The sequence below is a fragment of the Myxocyprinus asiaticus genome, chromosome 43 (genome assembly GCF_019703515.2).
Source record: "Myxocyprinus asiaticus isolate MX2 ecotype Aquarium Trade chromosome 43, UBuf_Myxa_2, whole genome shotgun sequence".
NCBI classification, from domain to species: Eukaryota; Metazoa; Chordata; class Actinopteri; order Cypriniformes; family Catostomidae; genus Myxocyprinus; species Myxocyprinus asiaticus.
The window spans coordinates 22,931,122-22,955,832 of record NC_059386.1 but is presented as its reverse complement, the minus strand read 5'-3'; the positions used below and the strand labels follow the sequence as shown (position 1 = coordinate 22,955,832).

Sequence of the window (24,711 nt, the reverse complement as noted above, 5' to 3'; positions counted from 1 at the left end):
GGATTCAAAATCTAATTTAAAGCTGTAAATAAAAGGAATTGGAATTTGAAAATGTTTAAACTATTAAAAATTCAAACTAGAAGCATATTCCTCAGACTTTTGGACCCCACTGTACATTGTACTATGCAACATGCTGCAGTCAAGCGTATCAAGTACATGAAAGCATGTCAATTGGCTGAAACAGGTATCACTTTGCAATGCACTCTATTTCATGAATATAAGTGTGTGTTCTTGTATGCATGTGTGCTATTCACTGCTGTGTAGGCCTAAATGCTGAGAGCATTGGAGCTGGTTGACTTAGACAGCAATTATTGGAGATCAACACGCCTCCAAGAAGGGAGCTGTACAAGGCAGTATAAAACTCCACACACACACTCGTACACAAAAAGAGCCCAATCTTCAATCCTAGCCTCCCACTAATAGTACATGTAGACAAAATACAGACAAAAGCATCCAGACTTAAGACAACAGTCTCATTTTAAAGCTCTGTTCTAATGCAGCAGACTTCACAGGTGCACAAAACTCGTTTGAGTAGTGAAATTTAATTTATGAGTGGTGCATTATTCAGTTACAGATGCTTGAATATTGCTTTCCAAATATCCAAACAAACAGTGTGCATGTCTTTATAGCAAATGGAGAGAACGTGTTTTTAAGGTTAGAGACTAAACAAATATGATCCACCTTCAGTGTTATGACTGAAATGAACAGTTTTTTGCCAAGCAAATGTTTAAATGAGGTGACAGCTTATCTTAATTTGGAGGTCCTATTTCCGTTTGTCATATTTAAAGTCTTGGTAGAGCCTGACGTTCCCGTGCCAATTAGTGTGAGGTAATTAAGAAACCTTTCTCTAGGAGAGCAAGAGTCTCTCCCTGACACCGCTGTCACCGATGAGCTCTACTGTACAGATAACTTCAATACTGCAGTTCAACACTGTAGCAAGCAAGCTCTCTCTCTCTCTCTCTCTCTCTCTCTCTCTCTCTCTCTCTCTCTCTCTCTCTCTCTCTCTCTCTCTCTCTAAGAAAACTCTGAATAAACCAATTTAAATCTAAATAAGCTGGACAGACTTTATTCAAGGATCATACACTCACTGGGCACTTTATTAGGAACACTATGGTCCTTAAAAAAAGTTCCCGACGTGGTCTTCTGCTGTTGTAGCCCATCCGCCTCAAGGTTTGACGTGTTGTGCATTCTGAGATGCTATTCTGCTCACAACAATTGTACAGAGTGGTTATCTGAGTTGCTGCTGCCTTTCTGTCAGCTCGAACCAGTCTAGCCATTCTCCGTTGACCTCTCTCATCATCAAGGTGTTTCCATCTGCAGAACTGCCACTCACTTGATGTTTTTTTGTTTGTTTTTGGCACCATTCTGAGTAAACTCTAGAGACTGTTGTTCGTGAAAATCCTAGGAAATCAGCAGTTACAGAAATACTCAAACCAGACCATCTGACAGCAACAATCATGATATGGTCGAAATCAATGAGATCACCTCCTGACCCATATCTACATGAGTTCATGTTTTCTTTAAGACTTCCCTGCAATACTAACAAAGTTAATTAGTTTATTTATAACAGTGTGATGTTATTTAACATGAATCAGCACTTGAACTGAGAGTCAGATGTCCATGCATGTGTTGAGGCTGCTAACCCATCTCAAAACCTCTTATTCTTTTAGCAGCACACACTTCTTGCACTTGTGATGATTCAGCGGCATTTATCAACAGTCTAATGCATCCCTCACAATGCATATTAAACATCCAGAACAGGGATGGGAAAACCGCCAATGAGAGTGTGTAGATGCAGATTGTCATATGGCAATATTTACACAGTCTCAAAACTATACAGAAGGTGAGAAGCAGTGTGTGTTTTTCACCTCTGTATTAGTGTTTTCTTCAGCTGGCTCCTCCACTGTCAGCTCCATGTGGCTCTCTTCTCCCAACTGTAGACAGAATGAGACACACACATTCAGCAGTTGTCAAGATCTCAAATGCCTGGTACAACCCCAGTTTTTCAAACAGACAAAAACCTCCAACTGATTATCAGTTAAGCAGAGCGCCGTTATACAGAATATCAGCATGACTGTGATTCATTCATAGGCACTAGGTTGCAGGTAATCATAGCCGTGCTAATATTCAGTACAACAGCATGATTGTGAGTGAGATAAAACTTTTATACAACAGTTCTATAAACAAGAAGTTAATAATGAGTAACAATGTTCCATAATCGTAAGTACCAGTTTTAGAGCTTGTTTACAGTGTGCACATACTAATATTCATTTGATATTACTTGGTATTTATGTAGAGAGCATTTAACGTTTGAAGTCATGGAATTAAGTTAAAATTCTGCTTTTGAAAGTCCACAAATAATGTATGAGGCCACAAGGCCAGACACTTCTCTCTGAAATTCATAAAAAAAAAAAATAATAATAAAAAAAAAATTATATAACAGAGCGCAATAACAGCCAACCGTACCAGCACAGACACTCACTTACACATACTCACACACCCAGAAATTGATTACACACTTTAGAGGCTCCATTGATGCAGAGTCTTTGTAACAATGTGTGTTTATTCTCTCAAGATTTATTGCTGTGTTATTTTGATGGGGATATCCAGTAGTATAATAGAAAACAGGACTGTCCTTGCTCTTTTGAAATAAGAGTTTGCTGTTCTATGTATACATGCATAATGCTCAAAGGCAAAACTCCCTACCCAGTCCTCCTAGACTATTTATAAAATTAAGTTGCAAGTTCAAGTTCTTTATAAAGCTTCATGGTTATGATTGTTATCAGCCAATTGAAATAGAGGTCATTTACGTATAGAAGTGCTTTATGTAAAGTATCAAAAGCAGTCTGTTTGATTTTAAGGGTTAGAGAGAGGGTGGAAAATGGTCATGAAAAACTAAATTCTGACTATTTTTGCTGCAAAAAAAAAAATCTTACTAACATTAAAAGTGTACCTCAAGCAAAAATAACATGCTACAAAAGTGTAGAATATGGCCACTTTAATAATGGACCCTTTTCACATTTCCCATTAGTAAACTATAGCAGGGTAAACTTTTGCAGCGTTAAAAAGGAGACCACAGCAAATATTATTTTTGACTTTATTATTTTTTTCACTGTTATGTTTCCATGACTTTTTGAAGACGAATAAAAAATAAAGAGTGGTGGACTACGGCAGTCAGAAGAGAGAAAGATGCCAAATTTACAGCTGTATTTGAAACACCATTGCAGCGTTGACTGACACCATTGCAGTGTTGACAGTGCTGACTGTTTTATTTATTTATGTATTTATTAATGGCAAAGTAATATAACATAACAACACAAAGAATATATTATAGATTTAAATTAAATACGTAGTTTTAAAATTATTGTAAAAAAAGATTTACTAGAATTACACTGCTAAATTAAGGTGGAAATGCGTCATCACAATCTGTAAAAAAGGGTCTATTAAGATCTAAAACTTGCATCTGAGAAACCTGTTGATGTTTCCATAAAGAAACATGAATGGAGTGGAACTAACCAGGTGATCTCATTGTGGCCCACCAATTAGTTTTGGTGGTGACTCAGTCATGGCTAATCTCTGACTACTGAAGTAATCTGTCTGCCTCTACACCAACTGAGATATATTTATTCACATGAGGACACGCTTGACCTGGATCACACTTTGCACAAACACTCATAGAACAGTATTCAAATTAAACACAATCAGGTTACAGTGTGATCTTGAAAACATGCTTTTTAGCTCTGCTTTTTAGCTTTGCCATCAAATAGCCAGTTTAATTGTGTTTTCAACTCTGGGGCATTTTTGGGCTGCCGCCTGCAGTTATTCACACTCAAATTTAAAAGCTCATCATTCACACAAACTGTGGACATATTGCCAAAAATTGCACTCATTTTTCAAAGGTGGCACTCTAATAAATTTTAGCCCTCACAAATTGTCAGTTCATGTACCACCCCCATTGTTTCATCTAATATCTTGGCCTCCGAGTGGACTAGAAGCTCAATCTTGGTGTCATTAGAAAGCTGAGATCCTCCCATTTGCGTCAATAACATATCTCTGATATAACATTGGATTATTCACACAAGCAAGCTTACAGACAAGTAAACAATAGATCATTTTGTAGAAAAATCCCTAAAGTAAGAGCAGTTTTTAGCAATTTGGGGCTAACAGCAGCAGTGATTGCCACATAACAGAGATGTTTGTATTTGATGTCTTACAGAAATCATATTTCACTTTGTGATTCTTTAGGAATTTTTTGGAATTGTGGTATTACTGCAACAAAATAAACTGTAGAGTCGCATTCATGAGAATGCAGAAGAGATGTTTATATATGAATTCATCAGATTCTAAGCTTTCAAACGATACCCCATATGCCTGACATACCCAGAGACTTGAACATTTTAATCATAAACTTTTTTCATGACATAGCACCCCCTTTTGGACCCGCCGGCAGGTATGCAGAGCTGAAGAAGTACATTTGCATTGTGTCATTGTTGTGTTGTTCCTAGGCTGCCTGCCAATACCAATTCTACTGTATTCCTCAATAAAGTAGTATTATTAATTCTAAATTGAATAAGCAATTCTGATCTGATCTAAAATGTATTATATATATATATATATATATATATATATAATATATATATATATATATATATATATATATATATATATATATATATATATATATATATAATTATGTAAGTCTTGTTTTACTGAACATATTTAAACTTTGATAACAGTAAAACTACAGCACACCAAATATTTTGCATTGACAATCTGTTATATAGAAAGTGCATGGAGTTTTGTTTATTTTTTTATATGAAAATTGTACTTACTTGGTTTGCAGTCATTAATCACAGAAAATCTCTAGTACACTTGTACAATTTTATCAGTAGGTGTTTGATTGACATGTTTTATGCCTTTTGTGAGCATTGATGTGTCAGCAGTCCTGTGCAGCACTGCGGAACTCACCAGCATCTGAGAGGACAAAGAGAGCTGCCTGCATACTCAAAACTGCACTGTAGAGTCATTTGTATTCTTCACATATCTACAACTTCATTTATTGCCTTTAATTATACTGTCACCGGCTATTCCACTCAACTTATCACAGCAGAGGCCAGAACACAGCCTCAAACACACACACACACACACACACACACACACACACACACACTTACCAGTGAGATAATGGAAAGCAAATAGAGACTTCTGCAAGTCTCCTGCTTCACAGATGTTTCTCCTAAACCAGAGACTCCAGAAGTTAACATTCATCTTGAAACCACCCACTAAGACTCAAAAATGAGTACTTGAGACTACGTTTATGGTGCTTTTACGGTGCTATTTATATAGAAACCTTTTGAATCTCATTTAGTGTTCCATAGACGAAAGAAAGTCATATGGATTTGAACCAACATGAGTCAGAATTTTCATTTTTGGGTGAACCATCCCTTTAAATTTCCAGGAGCTATGAAAGATTAGACTTTGAGCGATAAAATTCTCCTTTGGGATAGCTTTGCCTCACTAACATCAGCATCTGAAATGCTGTAAAACAGAACGATTACTGTGGAGATTTAACGGTCTCTAAAAAACAGCAATAAGGCAAAGGGAACAGCAGATGCTGGAGTTATCAGAGGCTGCAGACCTTTTTTTGTCCACTGACTGTGCTGAAAAATAAAACCTCCCCTAAGGGAACTGTCCTCTCTTCAACTGGCCTATACAACAAGTTATAGAGTACAGAAAGATAGAACCAAAATAAATCACCAAGTTATCATAGAGCCACCAGAACAGAGGGAAAATGTCCCCACAAGGATAATTAAACCTGAAATCACCTACATTGTGTGGACCAGCCAACAAAAATGTTTCTTTAAGGGTTAGGTTAGGTTAGGTTAGGTTAGGTTAGGTCTCACTACTCGATTTTTGGTTGGATTTTGCTTCGCAGACAGATTTCTGAGGTCTATGACCAAACTCCTGTATCGTAATAATAATAATTCCTCACATTTATAAAGTGCTTTTCTAGGCACACAATTGTAGCCAAATCACTCACTACGGTCGCCGATGCTCATTAAGTATGAGCAGTTCAGCAATGCGGTCTAAGCTGTCACAGACCGATCTGTTGTGTAGTATGTGTGCTCGCATTTCCTTACCCATACTTGTGTAAAGTATGTTTCTGGCCTATGTAATGGCCGTACATATGTAAGGGGCATTCACACTGCCAGTAAACCGCAGTGACATGTAGACATGATTGTAACACAGTTAAAATGGGCAAGGAAGAGGCAGGAACCGGACAAAGCATCAAAGTAATATTTTAATGAAAACTTAAACAAAAAACACAAACATAAACACACACACACATGGCAGCTGCGTGTAGCTCACTCTCTCTTGAACTGCCGCATCCGGATCAGCCTTATCCCTCTCCATGGCTGATTAGCCCGATTAGGGGCCGGCCGTGCACACTCATGGCCCAGCCCCGCCTCCTCCTTGTCACAATGATCTCATATATTTTTGATGAGAGCTAGTAATGTCCACTTTCCAATTATTGGCAACAAGATGTGGGCGTGTCGAGGGACACCAAAAGTTGAAAAAGTTTAACTTTATGCAAATGTGAAGTCATTTTACTGTTCTAGATTATTTGTCTGTAACCACATACATGGATATAATAAAAACATTATGTGTGGAAGATCATGTGAGTTTGATCCATACATTGATAGATTGTTCATCTTGTCAATGATATGATGCATTCGGCACTGCTGCAGTTTATATAAAAACACTTTCCCCTCCCGATGCTAATTTTTAAAGGCAAAAATATTTATTCCATATAAAATTAGAATGACATGCCAGAAATTGTCAGCATTTTGATTGAGTTTGATTAATACATTGATAGATTGTTCACCATGTTAATAATTTAATGCATTAAGCACTGGTGCAGGTTATAAAAAAACAACGAAATCAAGCGACAAATTCCCTGGCAGTGTGAACGGGGTTTTAGAAAGCAGCTGCCTATGTAGGTAGAAGACAGTAAGGTAGATTGTTTGTCTTATGTGTAGAAATTTGTATTAATGTCTTACCTCTTGTGGTGTTGCGGCCGGCTGCAGACTCTCGTTTGGGGACTTCGAGCCAGCGGCTTTGTGTTCCCAGTGCTCAGCCATGTGATTAACCTCTGCCATCTTCTGTTCACAGCTCTTTTGAGAGTTCAACAGGGTCACTTCATAAAACTCCTGGATATCTACACACACACACAGTGAGAGAGAGAGAGAGAGAGAGAGAGAGAGAGAGAGAGAGAGAGAGAGAGAGAGAAACACTGAAAGCACGGAAGTGTCTTTTAATACCCACTGGAATGCCGCTGTAGTTTCCACACTGTCTAAATGGGTTTTTGGATTAAAAACCAACATAATCTCTCACTGGCGGCAGATCAAATTAAATGCAGGCAATTTATTAGATTGATTCATTGGCATCTAAATGAATCCTGTACAGTATGAGGAAAAAAAGAGTGCAAGAGAGATACAGACAGAGACAGAGAGACAGAAAAAACAGGTGAACACAGAAGGCTAGAAATCTGAGTGGCAGTCACGGTACAGATTAATTTGTGTTTCTGGGTCAAAAAGTGTGATTAGAGACACATTTCTAGCTATCTTAGCCGAACACATTCTGGGTCAAATCAGTATCATGAGAAAATATGTAGAGCTTTACAGTTATTTCCATAACAACTACTGTAAATAAAGAACATGAGAAAGGTGTTTAAGGCTGAAATGTGTAATGTTTCATTGTTCAAGTTTTTCTATCAGTTTGGTCAGCTTGAGATGGTTCACCCTTGAACCGCTGTTCCAAACCTGTATGACTTCTGTATGACTGTTTCTTCCATGGAACACAAAAGGAGATATTACTCCTATTTCTATGTACACATGTTATTTTAAGAGAAGTCACAAAAGCCATTATGTTAAGTGGTGTTAAATGAGGTCAGAGGCTCTGTGAGCAGTGTTGATATTGTGGGTCAACTTTCTTCTGTCCTGCCTCGAGGGATGCACAAAAGAGACTGTGGAAATGGCCCAATATTGAAACTAGATTGCATGCACTTGCAGGGACCATCTGAAAGGCTCTGTTCTCTGTCTGAACACAGATTTAAAAGCGACAGTTACATTAAGCCACAATGAATGGTGAACCATATGCTATGGTTAACGCACATGTCAAGCCTAGAAATGAGCTAAGCGCATGCTTTGAGAGATGAGATAAAGGAAAGAACATTCTGTGAGTTCCCATATGGAATGCAGGGATAAAATGTTCAGAGAATTACTGTATTTGACGAGACATTTTGTCAGTATACAGAAAGCACCGGAAAAAATAGAAATAGAAAATAAAGATCCTTTAATCAGGTGCTCAAACTGACGATATTACGGAACCCATACAAAAATGTGCTATGTTCACCATAGCTTCTGCCAAAATACCATGCTACATAATAAATTAATATGGGTTTCCATCAAAATGTTGCTAATTTTTAATGGCCATTTCTGAAAATTCGACTAAAGAAAATGCGAAACATTGTGCGTTTCCATGAACAATTAACATTATCTTGATGGAGCCCGCCATTTTTGTCATGGAGCAGCTAAACTACCTCTTTGCTTCGGGGAGAGTTTTATTTGCTGTAATAAAGCAATTGTACATTATCTTATTAAATGCTGCCAGGAGACATCACAGAATAAGTGCAATAGCTCACATAATGAGGGCTGAAATGGCTATTCCCATTTGCCGACAGCCTCCATAAACTTTAGAGCGCCCGCACTTAAAACAGTTCTGGTGGATTGTTAGGACTTGTGAGGACTTGTGAGGACTTTAATGACGATCTGCGGGTGAAGCACTTTCAACTAACCAGGGCTATGTTTGAAGAATTGTGTGCTATGGTTTGGCATTTCGTTCAAGCTCTCGCACACCTATACCGTCCGACGCGTGCATTGCCATTGCACTTTACAAATGGTCATAACACGTCATCATTCATGCGAACAAGCCGTTTTCACACTGGTGAAAAAGGACAATCCAGATAACACGGCCTACGTCCAGAGCGAGTACATGTTGATACCACAGCCTTCGGATAACGGCAAAGACATCAGCTGTATGGTGTCTTTGATTTTGGTATTGCACTGTTTGCATTTTGGTATTGCACTGTTAATGAAAAGATTTCACTTTTCCTCCCATTTTTTCTTAAGAATGGAGAAAATTAGTTAATTCTAAAATGTCTGGAATCAAACAGCACTGTGAATAAATTCCGTTCAGACAAAAACTGGCTAGTTAGTTTGAACATTTCTTCTCCACTAGTGAAAATAGTTCCAAAAGAAGCCAAAGCATCAAGAACAACTTGCTCTCTGCACTGTTCTTATTCTCTTTTTTCAAACTAGTGGTGTTTCGTACGAGAACAAATCTGTGTTTCTGAATGAATCTTTCAAGTATGCGAATCATTCTCATTCACTTCCATTATTTTGGTTGTGAACGAATCAGTTGATTCATTGACTCCTTAATAACATAAAAGACGGTCAAGTGTCGCCACTTGCAGGCATAAATATCTGCAGAAATTGTCAGTGAGCGAATCACTTTGTTTAGCAAAATTCAAATAGCTAGAGTCACAGAAAAAGTCCAAATCCGCACCACCGTTTGGAATGCCAAAGTGAAAGTAAAGTGATACAAATAGTGAAGCATCCCTATCAATGCCGCACTCTTGGAACACCGCTTGGCCAATCAGATTTGAGGTCCTGAACTGTTATACTAAGGTAGCTGACATGAAATGTCAAGCAGTGATCGCAGTGGGACATGCTATGCTCCTTCTGAAACTATTTTTAAAAAAAATTCTAATTCCTGCATTATTATTACAGATGCAGTTTTTACGACCTTAATTGAGAGACTATATGGAATAAAACTCAAACCACAGGACTATTTAAGTGAATGGGGGAAAAAAAAAAAAGATTAAATGTGGGAAAAACTTGGTGACCAGTTACAGCACCCAAAATACCATTGTGACAAGGAGGAGGGCGTGGCCGGGCCGTGAGGGTGCATGGTCGGCGCTGAGTCAGCTGATCATCTGGAGAGCAAGATAAAGGGGAGCCAGAGATGCCAGTTCAAGAGAGAGAGAGACACACGTGGCCGCTGTATGTGTGTGGGTCTTTGCTTTATGTTGTTTTAAGTTGAATTTCTGTCATTAAAGTTACATTGACTGTTCTGTCGGTTCCTGCCTCCTCCTTGCCCACTTTACCCATTACATTGGTGCTGAAACCGGGGAGGGAGGAGGGATGCGCTGTCGTGAGGCCCTCACCACTACTGTCTGCCAGGGGCGGTTTTTATGACCTTATTTGAGAGACTATATGGAATAATTGTACTTTTAAAAAGTCACACCACAGGACTATTTAAGTGAACAGAAATGAGAAAAAAAAAAAAGATTAAAAGTGGGGAAAACTTGGTGACCAGTTACAGCACCTAAATTTTTTACTTTCCTTTATAAATTCATATAAATTTAACCTTAGAACATGATGTTGAATTAAAATGAAAAGTTCATGCCCATGTTATTTGTCAACAAAACAAAACAGAAAAATGTATGTGTGTAAAAGCATGCACACAGCTAAACATATTTCACAATGAAGATTGTCTGCATTGGTCAACAGAACCACAAAAGCACTTTGCATGTGATAATGAATGCAAAGCTGTTCTGAAGACAATGTTCCCAAAGCTGTACAACAAAACAGCTATTTTCATCCTAACAATAGAAGCATCTTTCAAGCAGGTGCCAGCAGCCCATTCCATCTTAAAAAGAAAGAGCGTTCATTTACATTTAAATAAAACCCTAATCACAAGACTGTTTGTTACTCCTCCTACATATGCCTGGCTGGTCCAGCAAGTTCAACACATATCAGCAACACTAAGTAAACATGACAAATATTGTTTTTTTCAAGCAAACACTAATGCATGTACTTAAAATGTGATTCTGCCTCTGAAGTGGAAGAATAAATCGAGAGTGAGACTATCAAAGACTTAAATGTATGCAAATCCGCATCTCCGAGACGTGGGTGACAATTTGAGAAACAGTGACGCAAACTGATAAAAGACAGAAATTTGAGTACCATTACAAAACAAACTGTTAATGTAACCCATTCTACCAGCACAACTTACTAACATCAAACAGTTTTTTTTAAAGCATTAAGTTTAAATAAACTTACAGAGCTGTAAAACTCACCTGTTCTCCACTGACATGTTGCACAAAGTGTCATTATTTAACAGCAGGAAGTATTGTGTGTGTGTGTGTGTGTTTAGTGCCAGATGCCTGATCTAGCAACATGCTTAGCCAGCTTAATCCTTGCAAAGGCCTCCTGTTCACTTCAATTCCAACAATGACCTCACACACACACAGAAATTTCTGATCATTACTTCAAAAGCTTTGTTTTCTGTTGCCTTTAAAGCTGTTTAGCACTCTAAAACATGTCCTCTGTTTACCTCTGAGAGCCCCTAACAGAGACAATATGACTGCTCTTGCTGTCTCTACTTATACTTGTATTAGAGCAGGTGGCGGCTGATGATGTCCCTGCATTTGTGTGTGTGTGTGTGTGTGTGTGTGTGTGGCTGTAGGATGGACTGGGGCAGCTGGCAGAGAGTTTAAAACAGTTGAACTCAGGCCGCAGAGCTGAACCCATAAGGACAGAATTTCTGCTCAGATCACTTTAAAGGGTTAGTTAATTCAAAAATGAAAATGACAGTCATCAGAAAAATTCTGTTTTTAAATCTAGAATGGTTCAAACATGATATTGATACTTGCTAATGCTCTGCTAGAGCTCTGCTGCATTTCTTGCATTGTGGTGTAATAAGGTGTGGAACAGTTGCTGTTACTTAGCCATTATAATTAGACATGGCCAATCAGACAATATTTTCCAATACACTGTACTTATATATTTAGCCACAAGCAGCAATGAGCAGCAGGGGTGTGTACAGATACGTGGCAACCCCAGGTGCCACCCCAAATTCTAAAATATGATTGGTAGTTTCCCCAAGTCAGAGGCGGGCCAACAATAAAACCACGTAGAACCTCATTGGTTTAAATCAAAGCAGGAAGCAATGTCAAGAAATGACAGTTAATCGAGTGGACTGGGGGAAACACTGCGTAAAGTAATCCTAAATTACTAAATTAAATAAAATCTATGCAAACTGTAGATCGGACTGCACTTCACATCCGCGAGGCCGCGGCACTGAAGCGCAGCTGTAAATAAGATATCCTTGAGCATTCAAGTATACTCCACTCTGTTCTTATTAAATCAGATTCCCATGCCCTTAAAAGTCACATAAAAATTAACTGTGGATGCTTACTTCTTGTCAGTCTATTTATGACAATAGCCAAAATTCTGACTATGCAAGACTAGAGTTACAGAAGTTTCACTTCTTGGGTCCCTAACAAAAGAACCAATATGACTTTGACAACAGTTTGGCCAGAATGGTTATTTGAGATCACTCATTACTCTTTATTATGTCACTGGCATTTATAGTAAACAGTCAGGACATCCAGGTTGATCTATGTTATTGAACATCAGTGTTAAACACTGCAGCAGCATTTGAGGTTATCTTTGATGTTGGCACTTAATATAGCCACAATAGATGTACACACACAGGGAGTGGTGCATTATAGGTCATAAGTGTTCCAATTAACTGAGCTATGTTTCCGGTCCTGCACTGTTGTCGGATCAACCAAGTGTGTAATATGTTGGGGCTGCAACAGGCAACATGTTACTAAGAGCAAGCACCAGGTGCACTTTAGCTCATGTCCCAGCCAAACTCATCCAACAACAAGCCAGCTTTGCCTACCATAGATTTCAGAAAGTCTGTTAATCAATGAACACTTGATTAAATAACTCATTTAGCAATGGGATTAATTAGGATTAATCTTTAAGATTGAAATCTAATTAATATGAGAGTTCTCTTTTGCTTTTTTCTTTTGTTTTCTAGTCATTGTCTTGAAATATGACCAGTTGTGTGAGGTACAAAATAATATTTTTTTTTTGTAAAATAATTGTTTCAGAAAAGGTTTACCCTCAGTGACACTGATATCAATGTGATAACTAATAATGTTAATGAGTGGTGGTTGATTGATATGGGTTTTTCAATGACTGTTGTCAATAATGATATCTAGATGTACAGGGTGGTTAAAAGTATAAAAAGATATATATAATTTTCTTCAAAAACAGATTTATTTTATTTTTCTAATTTTGTATCATTGTATGCAGAAACTTAGCTTTGGTTCTAATTACAGAATATTACTGATATGTGGTTCAGCTCTTGTGGGCTGGGGGAAATAACTTATCCACTTTGTTTCCAAGGCAACCAGAAAGAAGAACTAGAAAGATTCATATTCATAATCACATTAGTCAATGCATGAACTCTTTTTTTTTCTCTCTTTTCTTCACAGACCAACCCGTAGACATACAGACAGAAGTATGCACACACTGCCAATCGGCAGCTGCTTCACTCTTATGTAATGGATGGATGGATGGAGTGGGCTCTGGGCTGTAATCTCACTCCTCTCCAGGGAGTGATTATTCCAGCTCCTTATACTACCCACCACTGCAACAGACACACACTCACACACCTACTTATCTCCTGACGCAGACTCCCGCCTCTGTGATTCTCCATGATTCATAAAATCACTCTTGGCCTTCCATCTAAATACGCTACAACCACTTCAGTCATTGTAAAACAAGAATACTCTGGGCAAACGTTCACATTTTATCCATTTATAACTACCTTAATTTATTTACCATTTTGAAGGATTAGTTCACCCAAAAGTAAAGAATTCTGTGATCATTTACTCACCTTGTTCAAAACTCATTTAATTTTGCTTCTTCTATGGACCACAGAAATCAATATTAACAAAAAATTAGAAACCTTTTTTTTTTCTTACTCAGTATTTTTTGTTTTGTTTTCCAGCAAAAATATCTACACATCCTTAAAAAAAATATATATATTTATAAAATTCTGTAAGTTATTAAGGCTTTTTTTTTTCAGAGAATTAGATATATTTTTTTAGGTTTACGCTTAAAACAAGAAGAAAAAAAAACTAGTTGTCAATAAGAAATATAAACATTTGAATTAATAAACCTAGACATGGCACAACCTGGCGCATCATGGTACACACGAGAAGCAACTAAAAGTTGGCATTAAGTTGATGTTCTCCCATATGATTTTAATGGGTTGGAAGGTACGATTTTCAGTGCATAACAATTCAAATTTCTGTTCCTCAAACAAAGCTATCATATGACTTCAAAAGACTTGGTCTTCTGCAGTTGTAGCCCATCCGTCTCAAGGTTCGACGTGATGTGCATTCTGAGATGCTGTTCTGTTCACTACAATTGCACAGAGTTGTTATCTGAGTTATCGTAGCCTTTCTGTCAGCTCGAACCAGTCTGGCCATTCTCCGTTGACCTCTCTAATCAACAAGGCATTTCCATCCGCAGAACTGCCACTCACTGAATGTTTTTGTTTTTGGCAAACTCTAGAGACTGTTGTGAGACTGTTGTGCGTGAAAATCCCAGGAGATCAACAGTTACAGAAATACTCAAACCAGCCCGTCTGGCATCAACAATCATGCAACGCTCGAAATTATTGAGATCACATTTTTCCCCATTCTGATAGTTGATGTGAACATTAACTGAAGCTCCTGACCCGTATCTGCATGATTTTATGCATTGCACTGGTGCCACACTATTGGTTGATTAGATAACCGCATGAATAAGTAGGTGTACAGGTGTACCTAATGAAGTGCTCCGTGAGTGTATATGGTGCTTTTATGGTTCTTTTTTTATCCTTTTTGGAACTTGACAGTCTGAGGGTGCCTTCACACTAGCACTTTTGGTGAGCATCCAGGTTCGTTTGACGTCAAAATTCGGCTGTATGAATGATGTGAATGCTGTTTTCCAAACTCAGGTGTGCGCCCACAAAGCGCAACCGAGTCCGCTTGAAAAGGTGGTCTGGGGTACGGTTCATGTGAACTCTGGTACGGTTCGCTGCTGATGAACGCAATCATCCTAAATTGTGGAAGTGAACAGCTATTGATGATGTATAATTCGCGTCTTTGCAGGCTCCCAAGCGCAAACATAAGTGTCGTTCTGTGCATGTAAAGTTTTGGTGGTAAATCCAAAGAATCCTAATAATTCAATAACACTATTCTTGAGTTGTTACCTAGTTCCAGTGGTAAACAGCTGTTGCTTGTATTCATGTTGTACATGACCACGGTTCGAACCCAAATTGTATGATGTGAACAGGGACCAGCAGGGGCAGGGTAAGAGGGGAGAAAACAAACTCGGGTTCGGACCAAGCAATTGAACCAAGTGTGAAAACACTCTGAATCACCATCCACTTTCATTGAATGAAAAAAAAAAAAAAAAAAAACCTGGATACTTATGGATAAGTGCTAAACTTTTCATTTTGTGTTCCACAGAAGTGAAAAATCACACAGGTTTGTAATGACATAATTTCCGCTAGAAATAGCTCATTTCATTTGGTGAATGGAAGATAAAATCATAGGACTGCCACACATCAGATGGTCCATAATTATCATTAGCATCTCACATTTAGAAAACTGAAAAAGTTGCTGTTCCAAAACACACCACTAAATTGCTCCCACTCTTTACTCCAGATACTGATGATATGACAGGAAGAGCAGCTTGCCTCACGCTCTTGGCAGGCTTTCATAATTCTGCATTTCTCCACTCCACCAACGGACTCACAAAATAATCTGACAAAATGAGATTTGTTCATTATGGAACAAATAATTACATTTAAGACCAGCTGAAGGCCTGATTTCACATTATTGGAATGTGTATAACATGTTTGGTCGTGAAAAAAATAAAAAAATTAATAAAATAGTCAAAGAGAATGTTTGAATGATTTGCTCACATTCATATTCAGAAAGACCCAAGGCCATTTTAAAAGCTTGAAGAATATACTTAACATTTATCAGCAAGTATCAGGTTGATCCTTAATGACTTTTCCTAATCTTATGAAAAATTATCATAAACAAAACTTCATAACATGTTTTAACTATCCTCCAGCCTGTTTGTGATCATAAAAGACAGATATAAAACACAAATAAATGCTATGAATTTTCACATGCTAAAATTTTCTGACTGTTGTACACAATGTAGTGATAAACCCTATCAGTTGTTGACTTTTAATTAAATAATTTTTTTATTTTGTATTTTTCTACAATGTGTTTTGGCTAGGGTCAAATTGACCAAATTAATTACCAAATTAATAATTTCCAAAAAATGTCCATATTGTATTTTATTTTAGATGTAATGTAATTGGGTCCCTGGGACCCAATTAGTAAAATAACAAAAACATTGAAGTCAATTACAAATAGAGGTAGACCGATATATCGGTTTTATTGATTAATTTGTGCCAATAGTTGCTTTTTGGGATTATCACTTATCTGCAAAAATCTATGTCGATAGTTGCCAATAGTTTTTATATCATTAAAATCCCTAGTGTGTTTCGGGATTGTTTATACTTAAAAGTCCCGCGTTATGCACAAAATTATTAGGATTTTGGTTGAACAAAAAACTGCATCAGGGATGTTATTTCATTTTGGACTCGGCATAGTCAAGAAATTATTTTTATTTAATTTTTTTACATTTGATATATTGATTTTAAAAACTATCGTCCGATTAATCAGTTATCAGCCTTTCCCACCACCTTAGTTATCAGTATCGGCCTTTAATCTCAATAGAATATTTGGGTTAATAAAACTGTGCATGCAAATCTTTTAATGTACTCTCTACACTGATAAAAATAAGCCCTGATAAAAGTTTCACCCTACCTGGATTGCCACATATGGAGCTTCATAACAGCTGATAGAACAACATATATTCTATACTCTGCCATAAGCAGATATGAACTCATTTGCTACAGTGCTGCCTAGTGCTCAGCTAAATTTAGCACTGAGAGTAAAATGCTGAATTACATCACTACCTTTTCTAATTTTGTCTTCTAGAAATAAGTTTTTCTTGCAGGCTGCTCACTATGACACTGGAACCCTTTTGGCTGAAGGCCTGCGTTACCATGGAGACAGGCAGTGACTGCACATCTCTTATGATACTTAAAGGACTATGGCAGGTGTACATCTGACTCACAGAGCTGCCTCAGTCAGAGTCACAATTACTGTCCTTCATAATTACGTCCTAGACTAACACTCAAGCAAAGTTAAAAGGGGGGATTTTAAAGTCATAGAGAAAATGGTTTCAAAAGAATCATTTCATTCTCTATGCAAACTGTGGTCTTTGAAAAAGTCCCCCATTGACATACTGATGATATCAGAAAGGCATTGTCTTTGAAAGTTCTCTCAGTAAGATTAAATTATTCATCACAGAGCTCGGAAATAAAGTTTCAAACATTAGTGAATTTTTCATCAACACAATGAACACAAATGAAATTTCTGTCATTCACTCATCCTCATGCTTTTGAAAGTTCCAAACCTGTATGACCTTTTCTGTTCCGTGGAATACAAAATGAGATCTTAGGCAGAGAGACACCATTCACTGTCACTGTATGACAAAAAGATGCAATTGCGTGAATGGGGACTGAGGCTGTCAATACCTAAAATTCTGCCTAACTTCAAGTCATATAGTTTAGAACAACATGAGGGTGAGTAAATGATGACAGAATTTTTATTTTTGGGTGAACTATCACTTTAAACCAGCTATTCTCTGACCACACAGAACTAAAGTGCTCCATCTGCTGGAAAAATAGAGCTACAACAACAGCCAGAAAACATCTCTCTCTCTCTCTCTCTCTAATTTTTATATATATATATATATATATATATATATATATATATATATATATATATATATATATATATATATATACACACACACACACACTGGTGGCCAAACGTTTGGAATAATGTACAGATTTTGCTCTTTTGGAAAGAAATTGGTACTTTTATTCACTAAAGTGGCATTCAACAGATCACAATGTATAGTCAGGACATTAATAACATGAAAAATTACTATTACAATTTCAGAAAAATTTTCAGAACTTCTTAACCTACTTCAAAGATTTCTCATCAAAAAATCCTCCACGTGCAGCAATGACAGCTTTGCAGATCCTTGTCATTCTAGCTGTCAGTTTGTCCAGATACTCAGGTGACATTTCACCCCACGCTTCCTGTAGCACTTGCCATAGATGTGGCTGTCTTTTCGGGCACTTCTCATGCACCTTACAGTTTAGCTGATCCCACAAAAGCTCAATGGGGTTAAGATCCATAACACTCTTTTCCAATTATCTGTTGTCCAAAGTCTGTGTTTCTTTGCCCACTCTAACCTTTTCTTTTTGTTTTTCTGTTTCAAAAGTGGCTTTTTCTTTGCAGTTCTTCCCATAAGGCCTGCACCCCTGAGCCTTCTCTTTACTGTTGAACATGAAACTGGTGTTGAGCAGGTAGAATTCAATGAAGCTGTCAGCTGAGGGCATGTGAGGCGTCTATTTCTCAAACTAGAGACTCTGATGTACTTATCCTCTTGTTTAGTTGTACATCTGGCCTTCCACATCTCTTTCTGTCCTTGATAGAGCCAGTTGTCCTTTGTCTTTGAAGACTGTAGTGTACACCTTTGTATGAAATCTTCAGTTTTTTGGCAATTTCAAGCATTGTATAACCTTAATTTCTCAAAACAATGATTGACTGACGAGTTTCTAGAGAAAGCTGTTTCTTTTTTGCCATTGTTGACCTAATATTGAACTTAAGACATGCCAGTATTTTGCAAACCATAACAACTCAAAAACAAACACAATGTTAAGCTTCATTTAATGAACCAAATAGCTTTCAGCTGTGTTTGATATAAAGGCAAGAGATTTTCTAGTATCAAATTAGCAATTTAGCACGATTACTCAAGGATAAGGTGTTGGAGTGATGACTGCTGGAAATGGGGCCTGACTAGATTTGATCAAAGATGACTTTTTTCAAATAGTGATGGTGCTGTTTTTTACATAAATAATATCCTGACTATACTTTGTGATCAGTTGAATGCTACTTTTGCCATTCCAAACTTTTGGCTGCCAGTGTGTATATATATATATATATATATATATATATATATATATATATATATATATATATATATATAGTATATGTGTGTTTGTAAAACAGATAGTTAACAGACAATGTGTCTAAATTTGTGTTTAAAATAAATGTGTTATATACACAAAAGTCCAAAAGGAAATGTATATTTTATTTTATTACTACTACTTAAAACTTCCATATAAAATATTAAATACTTGTTAAGTGGAAGGTTTACAACATAACCAGTTATAGGGGACCTGACAGAGCATAAGTTACATGACATTTGAATCAATACACCCTGATTTCATACAAAATTCCCACAAAATCCCACAAGATGGCAACATAATTCTCTCTGAATAAAAGCAAGATTTGAACCCCACTGTCATAATTAAGGAGAGAAGCAGAGGTGGGCTCAGCAGTTTCTGTGTGGTCATATTCTGGAGATCAAGGCTTGGTAAGGGAAATATTCACAATGCATTTGCATCTTTAGGCCAGCATTAATATCTTCCTAGAAGCTCCATTGTCCTTGAGGGCATTTAATAATTTACAGACATCTGTTTCAGAGGTGGGGCCAAGCCTGTTATCCAACCCAAATGCATGTGGCATCATGTTTCAGTAAACATTGGCTTATTATAAACTCAAATTATATGATTAAATAAACATTTAGGTTGACTATTTTTCACACAGCATTCAAATTCTGCCGGAGCACACTAGCCTTTCACACTAGAGTTAAGGCATGCAAAATTATTTTGGACTACAAAACAAATATGGGCAAAAGGATATGATGTAGTGGCAGGACTTCTGTTTTAAATAAATGACAACAAAGTACTAATAGTAATAAATTCTAAATTCTAAAATATACCATACGACTTCAGTTTCCTGCAACACTGCTAATCATGCAGCATCTCTTCTTTTTCTTTAGACAATTGACTTTAGAAATCTTTAGATTCTTTAAAAGGAATAGTTAAAAATGTTCTGTCATCATTTACTCACCCTCATGTCGTCCCACACCCATAAGACTTTATTCAGTGGAAAACACAAAATGAAATGTTTGGCAGTATGTTAGTCACCATTTACTATCATTGCACCTTATTTTTGACAGGCTGTCAGTTCCAACAACTCTCCTATCTATGTTTGTGTTCCACAGAAGAAAAAAGTCTTAAATGGCGAGGGGTTTAAAAGGCGATTAAATGACAACATGATTTTCATTTTTGGATGAACTATCCCATTGAACTTGTAGTGATACAAAACTGAGAGTTTGAGAGTTTTTTCTTTTCTTTTCCATGTATTATTCTCAGCCAAAATGTTAATCAGTGACATTTAGATCCCCAGTTGGTCACACGTCTATTTGCTATACAAATGATCAGGTCATTGTTCACTAAACTAGAACTTTACATAGCAAAAACTGAAAATTATATCCATATATTTTTGCTCTACTGTGTTTGCGTGGAACAACTGTGAATGGAACACAAAATCTAGCGAGTTCATTTGAGGCTTTTCAAATAGTACTGTAACATTAACGGTTTAACAACATGCGGGTACATTAAAATTTGCAATCTAACAACCTCAATGTGTACAAAACTTGTAGCAACAGGTGCAGACAGTGGTCTCTGTGACTCACTGGATACTGTCTGGAAGAGCTTTACAGCAAAACCTTTCATGCCGCTGACCTGACATGAAGACTGCGGCAGTGCATTTCATGCCCCCAATCATACAACATGTAATATCAGAACAGACTGACCAAAGATCAAGCTATAACATCATTCATGCTCACTCTAGACACTCACTCCAAACACTAACTTGGCAACAAGTTCACAATACAGTTCCTTGAAAATTTGGCCACAAAGTGCACTAAGAGGCACTGATCTCAGATTTGGGTCATGCATTTATCTCTGACAACCACTGACGAAGGGTTTTACCCATTACTGGCCTGTAATCAGGGCCAAACTCAAAAGTCTTCACCCAGAATCCATCTCCAATTTGAGGCACAGCTTTCACCATCATGTGAGGCACATCAACTCATGTCAACTTGTTCAGGGGAATGACAAAACAGGAACAGATGAAAGAGTGGAGAGCGAGAGAGAGCGAGAGAGCGAGAGAGAGAAAGAGAGTGAGAGCGGTCTGGTGTTCTGCTGTCACAAAGCAGCAGGATTAACAGCAGAGAACAACTACAGAAAGACCAGATTATTCTGGGGCATGAAAAGAAAAACACTGCTTAATCTCATCTACCTGCAGACTTTTAATATCATCACACATATTAATGTACATGCCCTGAAATACACCGATCAGCCACAACATTAAAACCACCTGCCTAAAATTGTGTAGGTCTCCCTCGTGCCGCCAAAACAGCGACAACCCGCATCTCAGAATAGCATTCTGAGATGCTATTCTTCTCAACACAATTGTACAGAGTGGTTATCTGAGTTACTGTAAACTTTGTCAGTTCAAACCAGTCTGGCCATTCTCTGTTGACCTCTCTCATTAACAAGACCTTTCCGTCCTCAGAACTGCCGCTCACTGGATGTTTTTTATTTTTGGCACCATTCAGAGCAAATTCTAGAGACTGTTGTGTGTGAAAATCCCAGGAAATCAGCAGTTACAGAAATACTCAAACCAGCCTTTCTGGCACAAACAATCATGCACATTTTTCCCCATTCTGATGGTTGATGTGAATATTAACTGATGCTCCTGACCCGTATCTGAACGATTTTATGCACTGCACTGCTGCCACACGATTGGCTGATTAGATAATCGCATGGATGATTGATGGTGCCAGACGGGCTGGTTTGAGTATTTCTGTAACTGCTGATCTCCTGGGATTTTCATGCACAACAGTCTCTAGAATTTACTCTGAATGGTGCCAAAAACAAAAAACATCCAGTGAGCGGCAGTTCTGCAGATGGAAACGCCTTGTTGATGAGAGAGGTCAACAGAGAATGGCCAGACTGGTTCGAACTGACAAAGTCTACAGTAACTCAGATAACTACTCTGTACAATTGTAGTGAGCAGAACTGCTATTCTGAGATGCGGGTTGGTGCTGTTTTGTCGGCATGAGGGGGACCTACACAATATTAGGCAGGTGATTTTAATGTTATTTAAAATCTTTACGTCCACTTTTCTAAACCCTTATAATAATACACTAAATTCAACATGAAATCAAAACAGACCCTACTTACGTTCTCAATAACACAATGTGCATGATTCATCGGTGCATGTTATTCTGAAGAAAAATAAGTTTTTGTTCATAATCTTTCATCAAAATTTAATAAATTGCTCCGCCTCTGAAACAACTTTCCCTTTTTGCTGATGTCACAAATTGCTCTTACCAGCTATTACTGTAACCCCTACCCTCTAACAACCTGTCTTAATTCTGGTATGGTACTTTTCACAACCAGTTCACAATGGATAAAATCAAGCCCCATCATAATTATTATTTATTTATTTTTTTCTCATTGAACATTCTATTTCACTTGGAAATACCTCACACAGTCAAACAGGCAATGAATACTGGTTCATGTTAAGATAGTTGAGATAGCAGTACACATACACACACAATCATTGATCCACTCAGGGCTTTGTAATCCTGATTGGATCCAGTCGTCTGTGGCACAAATCTACATAACAGTAGGGTCAACTCAACTTTTGAAAGTGTTTTACTATGCTAGAAACTCTAGAACTCTAGCTTGGCTGACATGTATTGTTCTAAAACTCTTGAAACTCTAGCAGAGCTGATTCATATTGTTTCAAAACTTCAGAAACTCTGGCAGACTGGACAAATATTGTTCTAGAACTTTAACAAAGCTGAATAGAATTATCAGGGTCCGAAATTAACACCCTCCAAGCACCAAATGCCGGTACATTTTCTATTTGGCTGGTGAATTTCGCGGTGTCATACACCACTTTGGCGGGTGCTTTTTTTGTCAGTTTGTGTCATCTTTTAAAATAATGTAACATGTTCAATAGGTTCTGTAGGTTTTAAATCAGTAAGGTGCAGGTCTTTACATGGAACGGCTCTCTTTAGACCTGCTGCTCATCGAAATTCTCAGTTGACAGTAGAGATACCACACTCATGTATGTGTGGAGCAAGTGTTGTGCTGATGCCAGCTGCTCTTACGAGCTTCTTGCTCACACTCGCGCGCTCTGTTTGTAGCAGATGACCATGAGCAAAGCACTAATTCACTTCATACAGACTACATATTCATTTAATTAAATAGCAGCCATTTGCAGTTTAATAATCACTTTGAGTCATGTAGCGACCAGCTTTTCTGGAGGTGAAAACCTCCTTTAAAACACACAAAAACGGAAAGGCCTTTAAAATAAAACCTTGATTTAAATGGAAAAAGTACCAAAGAAATATATCACTACTGTAGAGTTAAGTAATATTCACTGTAATACTACTACTACTACTAATAATAATAATAAATCAATAGTAATTGTATAATATTTAAGCAATATCTCACCCTTATGATGCTCTGTTATGCAGCACTTTATTTGACAAAAATAATTCCAGTGCTGTATTTTGGATTGTGCTATGAGGTTCTGAATAAAACCAACTCATTTGATAAAAATAATACAATATTATGTTTAAAATGAATTGTTCTATTTTCATTTGATTAAAGTTTTAATTATATAAATTTATTTAGACACAATTTTGATGATAAAATTGAAATAAATTGTTGCTATGGATTTCAGAAAAAAAAAAAAAAAAAACATGTATCAGTAACGGCGAGCACTGAAAAGGAAGTATCGGTACTCGTTGTCCAATAAAATGTTATGAGAACATCCCTAGTTAGCAGTAAATATATGAGCCAGCTCTTTTTAGTGAATCAAAAAGACTTATGAATCAGTTGGATCTGACTGAATTAACTGACTCACTCCAAATCAACCAAGAACTGTTACTGTGTTACTGAGTTACTTACTGGTCATTCATATGACAACATGGAGTTTAAAATACAAATTTATTCTTGTTGCAATAAGTGAACAATCTGAAAAATAATTCTAAATGGACTACCTGGCAATTAAATATTTCATAAATTACAATACAATTCTTTAAAAAAGCAGTTCACTTTTAAACATGCTTACAGTATTGTTTATTTGTCTCTCATGTCTGTAAAATCCACTTGTAAAATGCAATAAATAATAATAAATAAAAAATAATAATGAAAATGGCCGGTAAGAAATCTAACTGGCTGGTAAATGTTTTCATCTACCAGCCACCTTGGCTGGTGGGCTATAAAGTTAATTTTGGAACCTGAGAATTATTCTAGCACTCTAGAAACTAGACCTCCATCAGAGCTGACTCGTATTGTTCTAGAACTCTACAAACTCTAGCTGGGCTCACACATATCATTCTAGAACACTAGAAACTCTAGAATTCTAACAGAGCTCGCTGTTATTGTTCTAGAACTCTAGCAGAGCTGACTTGTTTTGTTGTAGAACTCTATAAACTCTAGAACTCTAGCAGAGATCACTTGTATTGTTCTAGAACTCTAGAAACTCTAGAAGTGCTGACTCATATTGTTCTAGAACTCTAGAAACTTGAGAACTATAAATGAGTTGACACGTATTGTTCTATAACTCTAGCAAAGCTGAGTGGAATTATTCTAGAACTCTAACAGAGCTGACACATTGTCATGTATTCCCTGTGT

The 24,711-nt window shown here is 37.2% G+C and overlaps 1 protein-coding gene across 1 annotated transcript in view; it reads right to left on the bottom strand.

Annotated features, from left to right (window-relative positions):
- Window positions 1-24,711, bottom strand: part of LOC127433917 (disks large homolog 2-like) — a 303,885-nt gene that overhangs the window by 266,638 nt on the left and 12,536 nt on the right. Inside the window, exons 4-5 of the mRNA XM_051686267.1 lie at window positions 7,062-7,219; window positions 1,869-1,934 (exon numbers count right to left, since the gene is read on the bottom strand). Of these exons, the coding sequence (XP_051542227.1) occupies window positions 1,869-1,934; window positions 7,062-7,219 (224 nt within the window). The remainder of the gene's footprint in view (window positions 1-1,868; window positions 1,935-7,061; window positions 7,220-24,711) is intronic.